Source organism: Mytilus edulis, chromosome 3, assembly GCF_963676685.1.
Source record: "Mytilus edulis chromosome 3, xbMytEdul2.2, whole genome shotgun sequence".
Lineage (NCBI taxonomy): Eukaryota > Metazoa > Mollusca > Bivalvia > Mytilida > Mytilidae > Mytilus > Mytilus edulis.
The window spans coordinates 13,989,240-14,006,044 of NC_092346.1; the positions used below are offsets into that span (position 1 = coordinate 13,989,240).

General features: G+C 33.0%; 1 protein-coding gene across 1 annotated transcript in view; it reads left to right on the forward strand.

Annotated features, from left to right (window-relative positions):
- Positions 1-16,805, forward strand: part of LOC139515868 (uncharacterized) — an 80,983-nt gene that overhangs the window by 48,877 nt on the left and 15,301 nt on the right. The window contains exons 6-9 of the mRNA XM_071305605.1: positions 1,067-1,318; positions 7,737-8,303; positions 11,693-11,829; positions 14,981-16,180. Of these exons, the coding sequence (XP_071161706.1) occupies positions 1,067-1,318; positions 7,737-8,303; positions 11,693-11,829; positions 14,981-16,180 (2,156 nt within the window). The remainder of the gene's footprint in view (positions 1-1,066; positions 1,319-7,736; positions 8,304-11,692; positions 11,830-14,980; positions 16,181-16,805) is intronic.

The following is a 16,805-nucleotide window of genomic DNA, read 5'->3' on the forward strand; positions in this document are numbered from 1 at the left end:
GTGATTTGCTATAATATACACGCGTCATAATCACAGGGTTGACACTACTAACTTCATCATTGCCACATTGTTTCCTATTGTAGTATTTTAATCACCATGACTTTATAAAATGATAATACGAATATTAAAAATCTAGACTTAAAATAAGGCGTAGGTACAGTTTCCAATTTGTTATCCGACATGACGTAAAAACAGCGGATCAAAGAATTTAACTTTATTTATAACTAATACAGGACAATGCTGTTGATTAAAAATTACTCCATTCCAGTCCCTTTTGTTTTCAAAATAATTCATTTACCAATAATTGATAAGTTCCAGGTCGACGGGTTCAAACAGAAAGATATTGAAAGCAGAGAAAACTGTGCATCTTATAACCAGCATGACTTTATCAGATGACAATACCAATTATTGATACCAAAAATCCAGGCTAAAATAAGGCTCACACATAATTAGATATTTTAATTCCATCAGGGACCCACATTATCGCGGGTGTGTTCTAGTATAATAGATGCTCATTATATATAGAATAACCATACATTGTCTTGAAATAAAGAATTATTCATACAAGGCTTAGAAACAGGTAGGGAGCAAGGATTTGTCCTATTTTGACTTTTGAGTCAAGTAAAAATATGAATTTATATTTCGAGACAATGTATGGTTATTCTTTATATATTGCAACTCCTAGAACTGATCAAAATGAGGTAATCAGGGTAAAAACCATAATTATTTTTTAATTTGGACCAAACGACTTAAAAATTCTACGAACCTGTACACTTGATGACGTTATAAATAAAACGTATTGTCAACTTTGAAAATAATATGATACATGGTCATTGACTGTCACAAATTATTATACTGTAATTTGACTACACTAATAGACCAGCTGCAGTATATATCTGTCAACCTGATATAATGGATTGACTACTATTTTCGTTTTTTTGGGGAGATAATATAAAAAAAATGGTTCATCTATATGTCATTTATAGAATAAATGTAGTGTGTACATTTCTGAATTTGTTAAGTAAATGAGTTTAAACAAATTATATAATAAATATTATCTTTTAAGATGATAGAATACCTATAGCAATCAGAAAGATGGAACCATGGTCAATAGAGCTTTATTTAAAGACCTTGAAGTCTGGTTCTGAAAAGAGAAGGGATTTAACTTTAGTTGTAGTGGGGAAAAAAGGAGCTGGAAAAACGTCATTAGTACGGCGACTTTTCGGAGAAGAACTAACCAACTTGGAAAGTACAAATGGTATAGAAATTCATCGCAGACAATGCAAAATAAAATCAGATCAGTGGACCAAAAAGGCAGGTAAGTACATGTCTGCAGTTATGAGAAATAAATATTGCAAATTATTTCCCCACTCGAATTTTCCTTGGGCTATAGTTCACCTTTTTTTGTCTGTCTGTCTCATAAACTTTCTTAGTTCAAGAAAATGCCTACAATGTAAATATGAACAATTTTGACATTTGGCATTAAGATTGCTATAATGCCTACTTTTCTTTAATATTTGAGTTTAATGAAATTGCCAAAACCAAACGGTATACTTTCAGAATGCTTATTTCCTAATCAATATCAATGGGGTTTAATTCTAAGTCTTGAATTCATGGAGTTCTTAAATATGCTGAATCTAACTGTGCATTTAGATTTGGGATTTAGTCCCTGTTTTAAATTGTTTGATTTTATAAAAAAAAATTTTTTTTATCTAGGTTCTTTGATATGTCGAATGAAACCATGTTTTTAGATTTATAATTTTGGAGCATATTTTTAAATCGGTCCACATTCAAGTCCAAAGAGCATGATGAGTCCAACATAAGATTAGTTTGGTAGAAACAAAAATTGAATGCGAAGGGTTCTCTTATATGCTAAATCAAATCTAATCATGTATTTTGTCTTTGATTACGGGCCAAGTTTTCAAGTTCAAAGGTCCTTTTGACTTAATTTCATAGAGAACAATACTGTAATGCCGACATTCCCCCCTTTTTATAGTTAACCTATGTCTGTATAGTTTCTTGAAATTATTGAGGATAAAACTATAGATGTTAGTGAGATGTCTAATGTTACAAGTAGTGTAAGACTTGTCATTTGTTATTTTGGCTGTTGTTTTCATGATACGACAGATTTGTGTATGTTAGTTTGTTAAGAAGTTTCAGTTCACGTACTGATTCCGTATTTTCGCGGTAGTTACCTTATTATACTATAAACTCAAATAAGACTGTTCTAATGATCTACTTATAAATTTAATGTCGAAACCCATCTTTATTGATGAAGATCAATCATTGTTTACAAACAGTATCAACATTACGGGAGTTTCCCTAATATGATCCATGGTTGCCGATTGGTAAACAATATGTAACAAGCTCTGTCATTGGTCAGTCGAAAGTATAAATACCAAAACAACAACAGAAACGACGGAGTGTTGGGTTGACAATGAATGGATAGTGACAAACTTTAATAGAAGCTGGAATATGTCTGAGAAATACAGACAAGCGTTGAAAGTTAACTTTGTTTTATTTTAAGATTGTCGGTGCCGGTGACGGTGCTAGATACGGGTGCCGGTGACGGTGCTAAATACGGGTGACGGTGACGGTGACAAATACAGTCACCGGTCACGGTTCACAGTGCTAAATACTGGTGACGGTCACGGTGCTAAATACGGTTACCGGTGACAGTGACAGTGTCGGTGACAGTGTACATTAAGAGTTATGTTGGCGGTTTTGACATGATTAATATGTCATTTAATGTGTTATACTTAGTTATTGTCTTCTTAGTTCTATAATGAAGAAAGGTGTTTTAATCCTTTAATTGAGATTATAGAAAGATACAAAATAAGTGACAACCTTGTTACTTGACTGTTGAAGTATATGTACTAGTTGTGTGTGTCTATGTAAGACCAACCTTAACCGGGAACCTGACCAGACCAGTGACGGATCCTGCAAGACCCATTCTCTCCGGCGTGGATTATTTTTGATATTAATAAAATATGAAACTTTATTTTATTCAGATATTTTATTTCATAACTGAGAACTATATATAAATACAAGTATACGTTTTCCCTTTCTGTAACGTGTTTTGGTCCGACGGTTAATAGTGGACGTCGAACCTTACACTTTATAGATCCTTTAAATCCTTTTTTATTTGTGACCCTGTGTTCTCTGGTGGCCGACTCTAGCACCAGGGAGGCGGCGTTACAATTTGGTGGCAGCGGTGGGATTGATTTATAGAGTCTGTTAGTGTTTGTACTTTAAGCAAATTAATTATATATGAAATGGATGATTCAAACGTCGTTACTTTTGGCGCACATCTCAATGAGATTGGTGATGAGGCTGATGCAACTATGCATGACAATTTATTAGAGAAACAAAGTTCTGAAATTTATAGAACAACGGAGAGAATGCTGGCAGAGGCACGTTCAGAAATGAAACTTCGGATGGACAAATGTTTTTCCGATTTTTCAAATGATATGAATCAGTTGTTTGCAAAATTTGAAGGGCAAGCTATGGAAAGTAGGTCCACTCAAATTTTGGGAAGGGGAGTAGAAACTCCAGCAAGTAGTCTGGAACACATAACCCGGCAAGACAGAACTGATAAAAATAACAGTCATATTCCAAATATCCGACGGTCAAAATCTGATATTTCTTGCAAAATAAAACCACAAATATATGACGGCTCGGATGATTTGGAGGAGTATTTGACCCAATTTAATTTATTCGCAGAACTAAATGATTGGGACCCTAAGACTAAGGCCTTACTTTTGGCCAGTAGTTTATCTGGAAGTGCTCGGGCTATATTAAATGAAATCACAGATGGGGAACTACACAATTTTGACAGTTTGGTCACCACTCTTAAGAATAGGTTTGGTTCAGTCAATAGAGCTGAAGTGTTTAGAGCAGAGTTGCAAACACGAGTACGATTTAAAAATGAAAGTCTGCCTGAATTAGCTCAGTCTATTAAGAAACTGACACGCAGGGCTTATCCTGGTACCTCTCCACTGGTTAGGGACACATTATAGCTTTAGATTCTTTTATTGATGCAATACCTGAGACAGATGTACGTCTCAGATTAAGGGAGGTTGGACCAAAATCAATAAATGAGGCAGAAAATATTGCTGTTAGACTCGAAGCATTACGAGTTGCCGATATAAGGAAAGGTCGAAATGTTCGCATTGTCAATATTGAAACCGTTCAAGAGCCTGATCTGAAACGGGAAATAAATGAAATCAAACAAAGTATTGAATCTTTGACGAGTGAAGTACTTATTATCAAAAATCAAAATGATCAGCAATTCCGAGGAGATAATAATTATAGAGGAAATAAAAATAATTCCAATAGAAATTTTAACAATAAAGGAGCATTTCGTCGTTAGGAAAACGGAAAAATGTCCAGTCAGGAGAGAGAATGATTTCTCGACACTGTGAATACTATTATTTTAATATTGTGTTGTGCCACCAAAACAGTTGTTTTGTTTTGGCTACTATAGATGTATATATGCAATTAAAAGTTCGTATGCTCGTTTTAGTTGGGGCTAGTTTGTTAAATTTTTTTATTTTGCAGACCGATTTGTTCTGGACAATTATTATACCGAAACAGATGTTTTATGTATAGATGTCATGTTGATTTCCTTTCACTAAGGATTGTTTAATAATTAAGGATGATGTTGTCCTTTGTCTCAAAATCAGAGGTAATGCCTCTTGCTGTAGAATCTCCGTAGCAGAGATTGTAGAATTTCCGCTCTAAATATAAATTATTAATGAAGGCAAAAACTGCAGTGGCGCTAAATACTATATTTTTTACAATGTGTTTAATACTTATGAACACGTTTAGTGAATATACTGATCTGTACTGGTCATTTCTGATGCAGACATTAAAAACAAAATAGAAGGTCAACTGATAACTTGGTTAGAAACTCTGGTTGCAGGTAGTGCTTTATACAATTGTTGAGCACACTAGCATGATGCAAATATATTATTACGATCTTAGTCGGTAGCCCTATCTAGAGAATTGTTCTCAAAACTCGTATATAGAGTAAAATATGAAAAATAATAATAGGAGAGTATGTAGAATTGAGCTAGATGATAAAAGCTCAATACATGATAATTAAAAATGTCTCAGTTAAATACTGATACGGAGATATTTTGGCTTGGCCAGTCAAATATATACCTTGAAGGTATGATTCTTGAGACTTTAGCAGTAAGAATGTAGTAGACATTTGATCTGAAGATAACGAGAGGTACACAACGAGGCACCTTCCGAAAGAAAGGCTGCGTGTACATGTCATATTTCCCAGATCAGATAGTAAGTTAAAGTTGTGATTGATTGCTCAAAAGAGATAGACACATGTTTGACCTAATTTCTGGTCAGTGTCTATGGAGCAAAGCTTGACAAAAGCGGGTTTGCTTAAATATCTTTACAATATTTGCAAGCCCGAATATTAGTACATGTATAAAAGAGAGAAAGAGTCTAGTCAATGTCAAATAATGTTGTAAAAAAAAAACCTGGAAGAATAAATAGTAAAGAATAATAAATTGATAGAAAGAGAAATTTGCTCAATAGAGATAAACATGAGTGACCAGATTATTGGTCGATGTTTATGGAGTAAAGCTTAGTAGAAGCGGGTTTGCTTAAATATCTTTACAATATTTGCAAGCCAGAACGTATAATATAAAGTGAAATAGGTATATGTAATACAAAATAGGGCTGTATAGGAAAACTAAGAGAAAAAGAAAGTAATAATTATTTAGGAATAGATAGAAACGACAGATTTGTTCAATAGAGATAGACACATGAGTGACCTAACTTCTGGTCAGTGTTTATGGAGCAATGAATGATCAAATGGTTTTGCTGGTGAAATATTTTACAATGTTTGCAAGCCTAAATATCAGAAGTAAAGGAAAAACCTGAAACCAGAGTGGACAGAAATCAAAGTACAAAAGTTCTTTAAGTGTAGGTTGTTGACATGAATGAATTTATTCGTGTAATTCTTTTTGTATGTTCGTCAGCTTAAGAAAAATAATAATAATGAATTGGATTCTATTTTAATTAAACCTTACAAACGAATGTATTTGGGGACCAAATCCTTAAAGGTGGGGGCAATGTAATGCCGACATTCCCCCCTTTTTATAGTTAACCTATGTCTGTATAGTTTCTTGAAATTATTGAGTATAAAACTATAGATGTTAGTGAGATGTCTAATGTTACAAGTAGTGTAAGACTTGTCATTTGTTATTTTGGCTGTTGTTTTCATGATACGACAGATTTGTGTATGTTAGTTTGTTAAGAAGTTTCAGTTCACGTACTGATTCCGTATTTTCGCGGTAGTTACCTTATTATACTATAAACTCAAATAAGACTGTTCTAATGATCTACTTATAAATTTAATGTCGAAACCCATCTTTATTGATGAAGATCAATCATTGTTTACAAACAGTATCAACATTATGGGAGTTTCCCTAATATGATCCATGGTTGCCGATTGGTAAACAATATGTAACAAGCTCTGTCATTGGTCAGTCGAAAGTATAAATACCAAAACAACAACAGAAACGACGGAGTGTTGGGTTGACAATGAATGGATAGTGACAAACTTTAATAGAAGCTGGAATATGTCTGAGAAATACAGACAAGCGTTGAAAGTTAACTTTGTTTTAATTTAAGATTGTCGGTGCCAGTGACGGTGCTAGATACGGGTGCCGGTGACGGTGCTAAATACGGGTGACGGTGACGGTGACAAATACAGTCACCGGTCACGGTGCTAAATACTGGTGACGGTGACGGTGCTAAATACGGTTACCGGTGACGGTGACAGTGTCGGTGACAGTGTACATTAAGAGTTATGTTGGCGGTTTTGACATGATTAATATGTCATTTAATGTGTTATACTTAGTTATTGTCTTCTTAGTTCTATAATGAAGAAAGGTGTTTTAATCCTTTAATTGAGATTATAGAAAGATACAAAATAAGTGACAACCTTGTTACTTGACTGTTGAAGTATATGTTCTAGTTGTGTGTGTCTATGTAAGACCAACCTTAACCGGGAACCTGACCAGACCAGTGACGGATCCTGCAAGACCCATTCTCTCCGGCGTGGATTATTTTTAATATTAATAAAATATGAAACTTTATTTTATTCAGATATTTTATTTCATAACTGAGAACTATATATAAATACAAGTATACGTTTTCCCTTTCTGTAACGTGTTTTGGTCCGACGGTTAATAGTGGACGTCCAACCTTACACTTTATAGATCCTTTAAATCCTTTTTTATTTGTGACCCTGTGTTCTCTGGTGGCCGACTCTAGCACCAGGGAGGCGGCGTTACAATACCTATTAAATTCTTACAATGAAACCAACATAAATTTAGATTGCTTGACAAAGAGGTACTTATTCTTTCGTCTCTCTTGCAATAGTGATACAAGGTATAGTCGGCCTCACACCTTAACTTCTCCTAAGAATTAAATAAAACTTGTAAAATTTAACTTCAGTCATATTTCAAATATTTCTTTTTTAATCAATGCAGATTGAAAGTTTTTGGAGGAGTTTTGTTCCTTGGAAATATCAACGACACTAAAAATTTCTTGAATATAAGCATGATTTGCAACTCTGTTCCAAATTTGTTTTAATTTGTACAACATGTATCTTTTTCTTAGTAGTTAGTTAAAGTATACAAATTTCATAGTGTTCTTTTCACGCATCCTACATGTATAATTTTCAATTTTCCTTCTATCTGCAGACAAAGACTCTGATTTTAACAAAAGAATACTGGAGTCAGTTGTTGAACAATTATACTTGAACGAAAAAGAGCAAATCTTGTCTGAGTCTTCACCAGGCATGTTAGATAAAAACATATATCCAAATATTGCAGAATCGTTAGATGAAGAAGAAATTGTGATTGAGAGGATTGATGACAAAGTAGATGTTATTTATGGAAAGATTGCAGACGACAACGATGTTATCTATGAAAGGGTTGTTGACAAAGATGAGGTTAATAATGACAGAATTGAAAGTAGCAGACAAGAAATAGACATTTCTGTTCCGGTATTGGTACAGGAGACAGACCAGCCATCTAATGAGATTATGCAAACCTCAGAACAAATTGCGTCTAAAGAACTGTCCGCCATTTCTGATACTGATGTAGTGTTAAAAGATGATGAAGACTTCACAACATTAACATTATGGGATTTTGCAGGTGATGAAGAGTTTTATGCAACACATCAAACTTTCCTTAATCCAGGTGCAGTTTACATTTTGGTAGCAAATTTGAATGACAAAGACAAAGATAATGCAAACCATGAACATGGTATGTAAAATTGTAAATCATGGATTCATTTTAATTACTGAAATGTCAATGAATAATGCATTCATGTTCATAAGAAGTTCATTGAGTTAGTTCATGAACAGTTCACAAAATGCCGATTATGATTTTTTCCGGAACGTTTCTGAACTGTTAGTCAGTTCATTATTTTTAACATTCATAAATTGTTCATAACACATGTTCATGATCATTTTATGAATTTATAAGAATCAATAAATTCACAAAATTCATAAAAATAAACACATGTTTTGGAAAATTTTATGAATTTAAAAAAAACAGTAAAATCATCAAGTTCAAAAACTTAAAACTTTTCAATTATGACTTACAAAATTAAACTAAATGTCTTATTTGTTTTAGAGGCATGTCTCAGGTTTCTCATTAATTTGTTTGCAAATTTGTCGTCATTACTTAAAATCGCACAGTTGTTCCTGTAAAATTTGACATCATAATTAAAATTAGGTCATAGTTAAAAGTGTGTTGCATGACGTCAAACGGAGAGAGATCTAAGGACATCTGGAGACAAAATTCAGCAAAAAAGGAAAAGTTTAAATTGAATAAAAAATGAATACAATACATCTTCTCACTCCCCATAGGCAAAAATAATTCATGAGAACCATGATGTCTCTCCAGTGATTTATTGTTATTATGCCCCACTTTTGGGCATTATATTTTACAGTTTTCTGGTCTGTGCGTCCGTTCGTCCACCTGCCTGTCCCGCTTCAGGTTAAATTTTTCATGCCCCATTTATGAGCATTATGTTTTCTGGTATGTGCCTCCGTTCGTCCGTCTGTTTGTCTGTCTGTGCCGCTTCAGGTTAAAGTTATGCATGTTCCTTATGAAATGATCTTTCTAATTTTAATGCCAAATAAGAGTTGTAACCCCAATTTCACGGTCCACTGACGATAGAAAGTGATAGTGCGATTGGAGCATCCGTGGACTATGGACAAATTCTTGTTTTATAAATACATTTAGATGAATTTATCTTAGTTAAATATAGTCATCTTATCAACCAAATTGTTATCTTTTCGATTTGAAAATTCAACATTAGTTGAAAAAGGCAATTAGTCTTAAATGAAACACTTACTTGAATAAGTAATAAAGCAAAATTATGTCAATAAACATATATATTCTCTTTACATTTGACAACTGAAATTAGCTCAGTAGTGTCTTCATTTTTGACACTACGGCAGCAGAAGTACATGGTACATAGTGTGAGTCATATAAAAATTATCTTGGAATAACTGTAACTTACTTTGAGAAGTTATATATTTCATTTCTCATTATTCATTTTTACAATGGCTCACTCAAATTATCAGCTGAGGCCCCCTTGCGGGTGCGTGATTTTCTTGCTGCATTAAAGACCAATTGGTGTCTGTTGGCTGTCATTTGCTCTTTGGTCGGGTTGTTGTCTATTTATCATTTATCATTCTAAGGTATATTAAAGAAATTTTTGAAAAATATTTCAAATTAATGAGAGTTAATCGCTGTATTTTCTGTACATTTAAAGGAGACATGACATGATCTTTAATTGGTGTTTCAATATGTTTATTTATACTTAAATATCCCCAAAATACATCGATAGCAAATATAAGTGTCAAATATTTGATGGTATTTTAATGCACTTACCGAAGTCATTCAGAAATGAGGCTAATACGTCAGTGGTAACTTTCATTCTATTGACATATGGGTGCAACGCAAATTGAGTTTCGATTATTATCCAACAAAACGCATGACAGCGATAATTCATAACTTCTGGTGATAGTTTATACCTATAAAAAGTCCTTACGTAACCAATAAAAAAGGGAGCCACATCACGTGATTGTGCTTACGTCAGTTGTTACAAGCTTGAAAAATGTCTCTATTTGGACAATGTCGATACGTGATCGTTATCTAATTAAAATCATTCATATTGACAAGCGCTGGTTTCTTTGACCTAAAAAATGCCGATTGATCAGGTTTTTACCAGCAAAATTGTACAAAACATGTTTTAATTAATTAAATAAATTTTAAGAAAATTTTTTTAAATCGTGTCACGTCTACTTTAAATACCACTAAAAATAACACTGCTGACTGGTGACAATAATTGTCACCGTCAGTGAATTATGTTTTACATAAAGTAAAACGGAACTAAAAATCATTAAATGCCTTGAAAGAGAAAAAAACACGCTCAAACATGTTAAATGATTACGAACAGAAAAGCATCATAAATTACATCAGAAAATGGTATTAGACACTAAAAATACAAATAGAGATATGCCAATCCATCACGCCATACTGCAAATGTGATGAAGAGGAAAACACAGAACACTTCCTTCTTAATTGTTGGAGATACCACCAGGAAAGAGAAGAATGAATAGACAGCTGAAGATTCAAAACATTCAAATAGATCTTCAGACCCTATCAGCACCAGCAAAGATTTTAAGAGACATATGCAGGAACTGTAGATATTTTTGAGAATATTTAAAGAGTGTAGGGTGGTTTCAAGATTCACTTAGCCCTGAAGAAACCCGAACTAAATACATACGTGAAATTTATTTACTCATGAATTATTCATAAATTGATTCAAGAAATATCATTAACAATGATTAATAGGGTCATGAACTAAATCACATTGAATCTAGCTAAGTGCTGTGTACTTATGAAATTATAGGATTTGGTGCTTCTCTATTGTGAAGAATGAATGTAATTCATGTTCTTACTAAGGGATAATCATTTTGTTTAAGCCTATTTACAGTCCAAAACAAAGACTTTCTTTAAATGAAATTCAACTACTTCCAATAAAATTGAGAATGGAAATGGGGAATGTGTCAAAGAGACAACAACCCGACCATAGAGAAGACAACAGCAGAAGGTCACCAACAGGTCTTCAATGTAGCGAGAAATTTAAAACAAAACAAATTTTTTTAAATAACTCCAGATTGCAGATAATTGAACTGTGCCAGAGCAATACAAAAAAAAGTTTTCAAAAAGGTTTGAAATTGGAAATAACCTACACATTCAGCTTATATGCTTGCCAGAAACTCAGATTTCTAGATAGTTGGTAAAACAAGTTATTTCAAAATTCTGATAAAAAAACAACATTTGCACAACTGTCAACATAGTCCTACAAAACCTTTAAAATGAACCTCCAATATATTTCATTTTGTTTATTTGCTTATTTGCCTCATTATAATAAATTGAAGACTAGGCAACACTAAGATAATAATAATGATAGCATATGTACAATAGAGGATTGACAGTTCTTGCATGTATCAAAGTTATGTTTAAAACTTTACATTAACGTGGTGGTTAACTTATTTTAGGCTTGAATTCGTCAAGAAATGACAAAAACACACATCAACTTTTAAAATGATAAAACTATGATTTTTTTATAGTTACCTTCAAATTCTGGATGGACACAATCCACTGTTATGGATGCAGAGTAGACACAACAGAGGTTGGTCCTATTAATCAAGCTACTTTGCTTAACCCACCAGTGATTTTTGTTGGCACACACAAAGATGAATTACAGGTATATAATATAATATGTTTTAGTACTGTTGTCCTTTTTTGTATAAAAAAGGAGATGTGATGTGATGATAACAAATGAGACAATTATCTTCCATAATTCTAATGACAAAAATAAAATTATAGGTAAGTGTACGGCCTTCAACAATGAGAAAACCCACACAGTATTGTCAGCTATAATGTGTCCAGACATTAAAAATGTGAAACAATTTCAACAACAAAAAATCAGTCTGCTTATACAATTAACATAAAACAAATAGGACAAATATGAACCGAAGGACAGCCACTTGATTACTACCTCTGACTTATTAAACGAACATAAACAATGTGACACAGCTAAACATGTTTTGGGCACACAACCCTCCCCTCAACTGAAATAATGGTGTAAACATTCTATTTTAATGACTCCACATTTCCTTGTTATTCTTAAACAATTAAGTGGTTCAGACCATGGCATTTTGCTTTAAAATCAGTTTAGATTTTCAATCACCAATCACTTTCATTTGGTTAACATTTTTATACGGCCGCAAAAATTAAAAAAAAAATTGGTCGTATATTGGTATCACGTCGTCGGTGTCGGTGTCGTTGTCGTCGTCAGGGTCGTCAAAAGACTGATGATTTACGGATAATAACTTAGGTAAAAGTAACTAGAAATCAATAAAATTTTAACACAAGGTTTATAACCATTAAAGGAAGGTTGTGATTGATTTTGTGGTTTTGCTCCCAACAGTTTAGGAATAAGGGACCAAAAAGGGGTACAAATAAGCAGTTTTCTTGGTTTTCGCACAATAACTTTAGTATAAGTCAATAGAAATCTATGAAATTTAAACACAAGGTTTATGACCACAAAAGGAAGGTTGGGATTGCTTTTGTGAGTTTTGGTCCCAACAGTTTACGAATAAGGGGCAAAAAGGGTCCAAATTTAAACTTTGTTTGATTACATCAAAAACTCAATTATTGGGGTTCTTTGATATGCCGAAACTAACCGTGTATTGAGATTCTTAATTTTTGGTCCCGTTTTCAAATTGGTCTACATTAAGGCGCAAAGGGTCCAAAATTAGACTTAGTTTGATTTAACAAAAATTGAATTCTTGGGGTTCTTTGATATGCCAAATCTAAACATGTACTTACATTTTTGATTATGGGCCCAGTTTTCAAGTTGGTCCAAATCGGGGTCCAAAATTAAACTTTGTTTGATTCAACAAAAATTGAATATATGGGATTCTTTGATTGCCTAATCTAACCATGAATTTAGATTTTTTTATATTTGGGCTCCTTTATCAAATTGGTTCACATTAAGTTCTAAAGGTTCCAAAATTGAACTTTATTTGATTTTATCAAAAATGGAATTCTTGGGGTTCTTTGATATGCTGAATCTAAGGGTAACCAAGTATTTAGATTTTGGATATTGGACCTTAATAGGTAAATGTCCAATTTAATTTTTTTAAGTTCTTAATCTTAGATCACATCTATTTTGAGTCTGAAACCTATTTTGTGTCAACTATTTAATCACAATCCAAATTTAGAGCTCTATGAAGCTTGAATGTTGTTTCCATACTTGCCCCAACTGTTCAGGGTTCGACCTCTACAGTCGTTTCAAGCTGCCCCTACGGAGCATCTGGTTATTACTTTCAATATTCTAAACTTTATTTAGGTTGGTCCTGGACGAGGTTATTTTCATACACAGTGCTGATTTTTACCTTTTTATGCCCGCGCTGTAGCGGAGGGGGCATCAAGTTTTACTCTTGTCCGTCTGTATGTCCTTACGTACGTCACACAATTGGCTTTCATTCTCTAACTTATTTAAGTTAGCTTCAACCAAATGTTAAGAAACTAAACCACAATGATATTACCAAAAACACAGGTCAATTCGAATTAAGGTGGCTTCACTTTTACCATTCTAGAGTTACATGTATGCTCCTTTACAAATGGGAAAATTGCTGAATTTTTCGTTTCTGTTCTCTAACTTTAGTTTGCTTCAACCAAATGTTATGAAACTTATACACAATGCTTAATTATTACCACAAAACACAGATCAAGTATGAATTTTGGTGGTGTCAGGTAAACATTGCATGAAGTGCAATCAAAACCCTATGTCACTGACTTAATATCTAAATCTTCCAAAGCTGATCACTACATTTTTGATACACAAAATATAGTGTATTGATCACAACATTTCATACATCCTATCCATGAACATTTCTCAAATTTATCAATGTAATATATGCTCAGATATTCAACTCACTTAAAGATGTTACACTTGTCAAGAAAATTGCAAGATGCAGGAATCTTATATATTTTCTAACAATAAAATTTAAAATGATGTCATTGCTTTAGTCATCTTTAAAAATTGGTGTTATATTCCATAGTCAAGAATTGTATATGAATTAACCACAACCTATGCTTTATTGACAATGCAACATTTGATTTTACTTCTTACTGATAAATTAACGCAATCTTTACTGTGTAGTGCTTACAAACACTTTGATTAATATTCTAGGGTTATGACCCTTTACAAATGGAAAAATTGCTGAATTTTTCGTTTCCATTCTCTAACTTGAGTTTGTCTCAATTAAATGCTATGAAATGAATTATTAGTAATGCTTATTACCATAAAACTTAGTTCAAATTGTAAATGGTAGCTTCACTTTTACAGTTCTTGGGTTATGTGCCTTTTTAATTTAGCGAGGGCATCATGTACGTGTGTCCCAATTCCCCATTTATTTGTCTTATTTTGTGAAAATAGATAAGACGTTTCTAATGTTCACTTTAAATGTTTTGAATGGTTTTCTACATTTCCGGCAAGTAAAAAGGGCTAGCAATATATATCTGGGCATACCTTACCAAAATATCACTAGAATAGTGAGGGACCACTCTCCTCTTTTTGCATGGAATATTTCACTAAAACAAGTAGGTGCAATTGATACAATTTATGATACAATAGATTTCCGATGTATAAGAATCCCCTGTCTTATTAAAATCAAATCTATTAGCTTTGACCTTTTCTGATATGACACGCGACATATCGGAAAACAGGAGTGCTGATAGGTTTGATTTTAATCAGACTGAATGATCCCCTTCTTTAACTTTATCTCAACATTTAAAATGGCTCTTTAATATCCTTATGCTTATGATTTGAATCTTTTTTTTATTAGCACGAAAATGAATGTTCAATGCAATTAGAGTGTCACATGGATACACTTTGCGTAGATACAAGGCGACATTTGAGAAAATGTCATCTGATTTCAAACAAAAGTGGTGGTAAAAGTGAGTTTGACAAAATAAGAAAAGACATATTTGACTTAGCAACCAACAGCATAACAACAGAAAAGGAATATCCTGTGAAATTTATACAACTAGAGAGACTATTACATGTTGAATATACATCAGGAACACGGATATTTTCCTTCATGAAAGTCCAAGAATTAGCTTCAAAGATATCTATTCCAATTACAGACGAAGAAGAACTCAATCTATTTCTAAGATATCAAAATGAAATCGGTAACTTGGTTTTCTTCCGTGATATCCCAGAGTACATTATACTTGACCCACTATGGCTTTCAGACGCCTTCAAATGCATTGTAACTGCAACACATTTTCAGAAAGAATTACCCTATTTCTCCGAATGGAAAGAAGTGAAAAGAACGGGAAAGATAAGTTTTCAATTGATAAAAGAAATATTCAAAACACAGGAAGATAGCATTAAGGAACACCAAGATCATGTACTTGCTGTAATGGAAAAGTTTGACATTATAATTAATCCGTTAGGGCATCCAAACAAAAGTTCTGTAAGCAGTGATGCAGAGTCTTATTACTACATACCATGCATGATGCAGGTGCAGAAGATAGAAGAAATTGATAAATTATTCAAAGTAGAAGATGAATATAAATCAACATGCTTATGCTTCATATTCAACTTTCTACCACCTTATCTTATGAGCCATCTTATTGTCTCATGTCTAAGAAAGTACTCCGTAGCATCTGTTAAGCAACAGGAAGGACTCTTTAAAGATTGCTGCGTATTTGATGTGTCTGACTGTAGATGTATAAAGTTACTTCTTGTGAAGTTTGGTAATATGATAGAGATTCAAGTATGGCAGTGGGATAAAGAAAAACCCTGTCAGTATAATGAAATATTCAATTTTATTGAGGGCGAAATCAACCGAATTTTGACCACTAGATATAGAATGACAACTGTGTCCTTTGTCAAGAAATGGAAATGCAGTTTAACAAACTATACCTGTGAGAATAGCTTTGAAGAATTTGGAAAGAAGACAGATGGAGAAACATTCTTGTGTCAGGAACATGCAGTTAATCATAGATATAAAGATGACTGGTTTTGTGAGACATCTAAGGTATATAAAATATAGAAGGGATTATAATAAAAAAATAAGTTTTTTTGAATGACATTATACTTAGGTTGTTTATAGTCCTTTCAAAAATATGTTTATTGTAGTGAACATGTGTTTAATGACGATTTTTACCCTTTTAGCTTCTGGTCCAAAGGGACAAGCTTTTCTCACCACGCGGTGTCGGTCGTTGTAATTGTCTTCGTTGTTCTTTACATTTACAAAAAATCTTCTCCTATTAAACTACTTGATTAAACCAAACATGGGCACAGTCATCATAAGGGTATCTAATTTGAAATTAAATGTGCACCTATGACTAAGATGACCGACTTGGCTAAAAGTAGAATATAGGGATAAAATGCAAGTTTTTGTCTATTATTTTGAATAACGTTTTAAATAAAAATGAACTTTTAACACAGAGATATGTCTCGCCTTTTTGTAATTTCGATAATACAAATGTTGAAATTAAAAAAAGCAGCACTTTCACATGTAAGTTTTGCAAATATTTAAAATCAATTAACTTTGGCTAAAAGTACATGACTTACCAATCTCCATTGAAATGAGATGAACCAATGCTAATAAAACTGCATATTAAACACTATTGACTTATAAGTCGATCCTTTTAAACAAA